The sequence below is a fragment of the Gobio gobio genome, assembly GCF_949357685.1.
Source record: "Gobio gobio genome assembly, chromosome: 19".
NCBI lineage: Eukaryota > Metazoa > Chordata > Actinopteri > Cypriniformes > Gobionidae > Gobio > Gobio gobio.
In genome coordinates, this window is record NC_137112.1 from 43,740,503 (window position 1) to 43,745,931 (window position 5,429).

The 5,429-nt window shown below is 39.6% G+C and overlaps 1 protein-coding gene across 1 annotated transcript; it reads left to right on the forward strand.

The window, feature by feature from the left end:
• Positions 1-2,114: 2,114 nt before the first annotated feature.
• LOC307142948 (galanin receptor type 1) lies at positions 2,115-3,907 on the forward strand. Its single transcript, XM_079844148.1, has one exon. It carries the CDS (start codon positions 2,720-2,722, stop codon positions 3,719-3,721), a length of 1,002 nt encoding a protein of 333 aa, XP_079700274.1. The 5' UTR covers positions 2,115-2,719; the 3' UTR covers positions 3,722-3,907.
• Positions 3,908-5,429: the final 1,522 nt, after the last annotated feature.

Here is a 5,429-nt window from a genome sequence, read left to right on the forward strand (position 1 = left end):
GGTCAATGTCCGTAATAGCTGATAATAACCTGTGTTGTCTTATTTTAAATCTAGCTTTACGAGCTGTCAGAATACGTTTTAGTATCAGTGCTCGTCTCTTTTCCGCCGTTTTGTTAATGACCTCTTTAGTAAACCAATACATAACCAGCAAAAGCAGCGCCGCTTGAATCTCCTCCATACTTGTTATTGTTGCAGACTGTGTCGCGCAAAAATGATTACTGTCCCTTGCTGACTGGGAGGAGCAGTCGCGCGCAGTCCTACATCACCGGACTAATTTGTCTAATCTTCACGGTACTTTAGATCCAGTGGAAACGCAGGCAGTAGCAGGTCTGGGGGAAAAAAGTTCCTGTAAAAAAAGTTCCTGGTACAAATTGTTCCGAGTAATTTCGATGGAAACGGGGCTATAGAAGAAAACAGGCAAGAGGTCAAAACACAGGTAAACAAACATATACCAGGGGGGTATTCCAGAAAGGAAGATCCATTTACCGTCACATATACCTTGAGCTCTCGGTTTATTAACCCAAACCTTGCTTGCTCGAGGTATGCTGGTTCCAAAAACGAGTCCGGGAGTAAGTTCAGACAACTCAGAGTATGTTCCCGGTTAACACACAAGACAGTCTTAACAGAGCGACGAATCGATGATTCACCATGGAAACAGATGCTAGGAAAAAGCTTGCCGTTCTACTTCCTCTTCTTCTTTTGTTTTATGACGATTTACATAACCTGCTTAGTGCACATCACCACCTATTTGGTGGTTATGCAATCATTTTTTCAATGTCTTCATTGTCTCGCGTAGTCAGAGCTTCAGACTGACGGCAGAATGTCTGGTCTTTTTCGTAGTTTTCATTGGTCAAGGACCGTCCAAGAGGACGTTTGAGTGACATGTGACGCAACCAATCACAGTTAGTTTTGTTCTGCATCATGGTTAGGGGCGTGAAAATGTAAACATTTACATTTTGTTGTTTGGCGGGTTTTGTTGTGAAAACCTGGCAACCCTGGTTCAGCCAACCAGGCGTGAGGTCTGAGGCTGAGATTATGAGAAATGTATTCCATTGTGAGATAGCAAGGGAGAAGGAAGGAGTGCCCTCTGTTGGTGATCATGGGCACTCCAGCTGGGAATGCAACTGCCAAATACAAGCAGAATAAATTGACTGATGTCTGTCTGTCTATGTCAAGACTGCATTCTTACCTTTTTGTTTGCAGTAGCAAATTACATATTTAATATAAATTATAGAATGTATTTTTTATTTATTTATTTGGAACTACAATAAACGCAGAAACATTTAAATCAACACAAAATGAAGGTTTATTCTGCTATATTTTTTTACTTAGACATTCATGTTAAGAAGTCCCAATGAAAAATAGCTTGAAATGGGCGTTGCATGTGCAGACATGACCAGGCAAATGGACGCATGCTTTAACACAGACTGTCCAAAGTTTATGTCATAAACCAAGTCATGGTGATTCATTAGATTAAACTAAGACGATATACTAATAAGGGTATTTATGATTTGTTTATTTATGGCAGTTACACAGACAATCTAAAGGATTGTTTGTCTTTATCTGTATGCTTTAACCTTTGCTCTTGTGCTCTAAACTTACCTGATCACGTAAACTTGAGTTTATGACTTGCTGTAACACTCGCTCCAAAGGAACTTGAAGAAAATTCAAGATTACGCAACTCTCATATTTCTCAGTATTAATTAGTTAACCCCAACATGAACATTCATCATTTGTCATCATTTACTCCCTTTTGTTGTTCCAAACCAGTTTTTTCCCCCATAACACAATATAAGATATTTTGTAAAATGTCTTTGAAAAAAGTCAATGGGCTTCAGTTGTGTTTTGAACCTGATGCATTAACTTTCATTGAATGGCCAAAAACATTCTTTAAAATATTGGCTTTTGTGTTCCAAAGATTCTGAAGTTTGGAATGGCATGGGAGTAAGTAAACTACAGAGAGAAGTTGAAGGTTTTATCTATTGACTAAACTTGACAATTCACTAAATGAGTGGCTAAACAAAGCTCCGTTTTTATAGGAGTTGCGTCACCGCTGTCAGGTCAAAGGCCATTTGACTTGCCTCTCACCGGCTGTTGACATCTCAGTTGAAGCACAGCTTGTAACTCCAGATCTTTGGAACAATACACTGGGAGCTCCGGAGATTGATACTCGGGACTTTTGAGCTCATAGACTCTGAATTTGTTACACTGGTATTCAAGTTACAAGAAGAGTCCAGCAATCCTTTGAATGCATCTGCAGGCAAGTACAACTGCGATCAGTTTCGCTTTGGATCTGCCAAGGTATAGAGGAAATATATCTGTGAAAAGACAACTAAACAATGATTTCAAGCAATATTTTGATTTCCTTGGAGAGAACTAAACCAATAGCAGTATTTCTGCTCTTTGAGTCCTGCTGCAATCATTAACCATTGATGCATTCCATGAGCGTTTTATCAAGACTACTGTACGGTACGATCAATGCTGGACGTTACTGTGTTCTCAGGCAAAACTACAAGAATGCACAAGGATGTAACCGAAAATGTTATGTTTGGACACTGGACTGAGAGATACTTTGAAAGGAGAAACATTCGCAAAATTTCCAGTTGCTTATAGTAAGACTGAAACTTTCAAGTGAGTAAAAGTATTTTTAAATTAAGTTTGAATTTAAGATCCAATTACACTCAAAATTAGATTGTTGTTCATTCTTGGACACTCCATTATGGTTAACGTGACTACTGAGTCCAACAGATCCAGTCTTGGACCGAGTGATGTTGAGCGAGTGTTGGTACCCATATTTGACAGCTTTATCCTGGTGACCGGGGTAGTCGGACACATCCTGGTTCTTATCATCATCTGTCGTACAATGCGGCAAGGACATGGAGGAAGGACGGGAGGATTCCAACAAACAAATGCGAACGGCACAGACGTTCTACTTCTGTCATTAAGTGTGGCGGACCTTCTCCTACTTTCCTGTCTTCCATATCACACAGTTGCCATTGCAACCCATCACTGGCCGTTTGGAAGCTTCATGTGCAAGACGGTCAGCTTCCTGAGTGCGATGTGTACAGCCACGAGCGCCTTTACGCTGGCCACTTTGGCCTTTGCTCGGTACATCATCGTGGTTCATCAGTCAAAAGCGTACCGATGGCGCAGAGAGGGGCGTTTAAAAGTGATAGCAGGCGTATTGTGGATACCAGCTGTCATCTTGGCGTCGCCTCAATTCGCTTGGAGGACGCTGATTCCAGGGCCGGACAACCGTGAAGCTCGTGAGGACCTGGCATGTTTTAATTTCCTTTCTGACAAGAGCCAGTTGGCATATGGAGTGTGCCACTTCCTAGTGGCTTTTGCATTTCCGCTTTTGATCATTGTAATAGCCTACGCAAAGATATACCATTTCCTCAAAATCACTAGGCGGGATCGCACAACTCAGATTGACCGTTTGGAGCACTACCATGTGCATGTCACCAAGACGTCTGCTCTGTTAGTGCTGGCATTTGCATTGTGCTGGCTGCCTTCCTATGGCTTGATGTTTGCTCAAATAGTTGAGGGCGACAATGCGGTTGGTCCTTTACCTCACTTTGGACCTTTTGCCACCTTTGCTCGCATCATGGCAACCTCTTCTACAGTGGCCAACCCCATTCTCTATGTCTTCATGTCGGAGAAATTCAGGAAGGAACTAATGGATCTGGTTCGAGGAGGCTGTGCAAACAGCTCCCCCTAAAGCATATGGGATGCCGGAATGAGCTTTCAAGAGTTACCATGATTTATTCCATAAAATATGCTGTTTACATACTTGAATGACTGTGTACTGGTGTTAAGAATTAGTGTTTTTTAAAAAAAAAATGTATTTAGTTTTTTACAAGAATTTTACATGTGTGTATATCAAACTTAATGAACAAACAACCAAATCCACAAAACAAATAAAAATAAATAAATAAATGAATAAAAATAAAAAAGGAAACAAAACAACAAAACAAAACAGGGTGTACATATTACAGGATTGCACTGGTACAATTACAGGAAAATCCGTGGATCACACAAAATCTGGTCTTCTACGCAAAATATAAACCCTCCATTTCTCCCACATATTGTCAAAATAGACTTTTTGGAGCCTTTTCTGTAAAGTAATCCTCTCCATGGTGAACATTGCATATACAATATGATGCCAGTCATCTAATGTTGGGGGATTAGGATTCAACCATTTCCTTGTGATAGCTTTCCGAGCTGCTAAACTCAACATACCAAATAGACATTTTGTCTCTTTATTCGTGTCTACTGTGTACAGAAAGCCAAATAATAGTTCGTCCCAATTAACCGTTGTTTGCATTTTGAAGATTGAGCACATCTCAGCCTGGATTGTGGTCCAGAAATTCTTTATCAAAGGGCATGACCCAAACAAGTGAAAATGGCTCACCCCCTGGACTCCACAGTTTCTCCAACAACTTGAGGTGCCCATGTAATGAGAACTTTGTGCGGGAGTAATAAAATATCTGCACAGGCTCTTCCAGCCAAAACACCTCCATGAATTAGAACTGGTAATTTTCCATTGAAATTCACAATGTTTTAATCAAATGTCATCAGCTATTAAGAGATTTGATTCCCTTTCCCATTTTTGTTTTATACAAACCATATTTTTAGTTTTAACCTCTTGGAGGCCCTTATAATTAGTATTTTTTTAAACAAATATGTAGAACATTTCCATGAATGATGCCACAATAACCAATGGACACTAAGGAACTTTGGACTACCTTTTGAGTTAGTAATCGTGTTCTGGTATTTCAATGTAACTATTTTTTAACAGAGTCTCAGAAAATGTTGAGTAACCAAAAACAACTGTCTAGGATACATTGTACATTCTTTTAATGTTTTGAGTCGGTTCATTTGCAGACTTGTCAAGGGTTTTTTCATCAAAAGATGGTGTAGTTTGACTTGATTTGAATGGAGAACTCTTAAAAATAACGTTTTTTGTTTTATTTTATTGGATGTTAAAAGTTCTTCATGGAACCACAGATGCCATGGAACCAAAATGTTCTTCACACCAAGGCTGCGTCCATACTGCGTCCATACGCTTAGGCAGTTGACTTGTTACCTTGCTACCCAATCAGGCAATGACTTTGCAGGCAGCATTGTGGGATATCAATGGCAGCGAAGGATACATCTATGCTGAATCTAACATTGGATTCGAATGTGCCTTTTTGCCTTACCTTGGAATGCATCATCTGAAGGCAGCATTTTTAAGCTTTCAGATGCAGCCTAAGAAAAAAAACCACAAAATGGTTCTTATATGCAAACAAAACCCTCTGGAACCTTTATTTTTAATAGTGTACTGTGATTAAAAACTGGATTAACCCAAGAAAAGGCTGAAGTGTATTTTAAAAAGATAAGAAAATCAAGCTAGAAAATGTACTAGACAATTATAAGCAAATGAT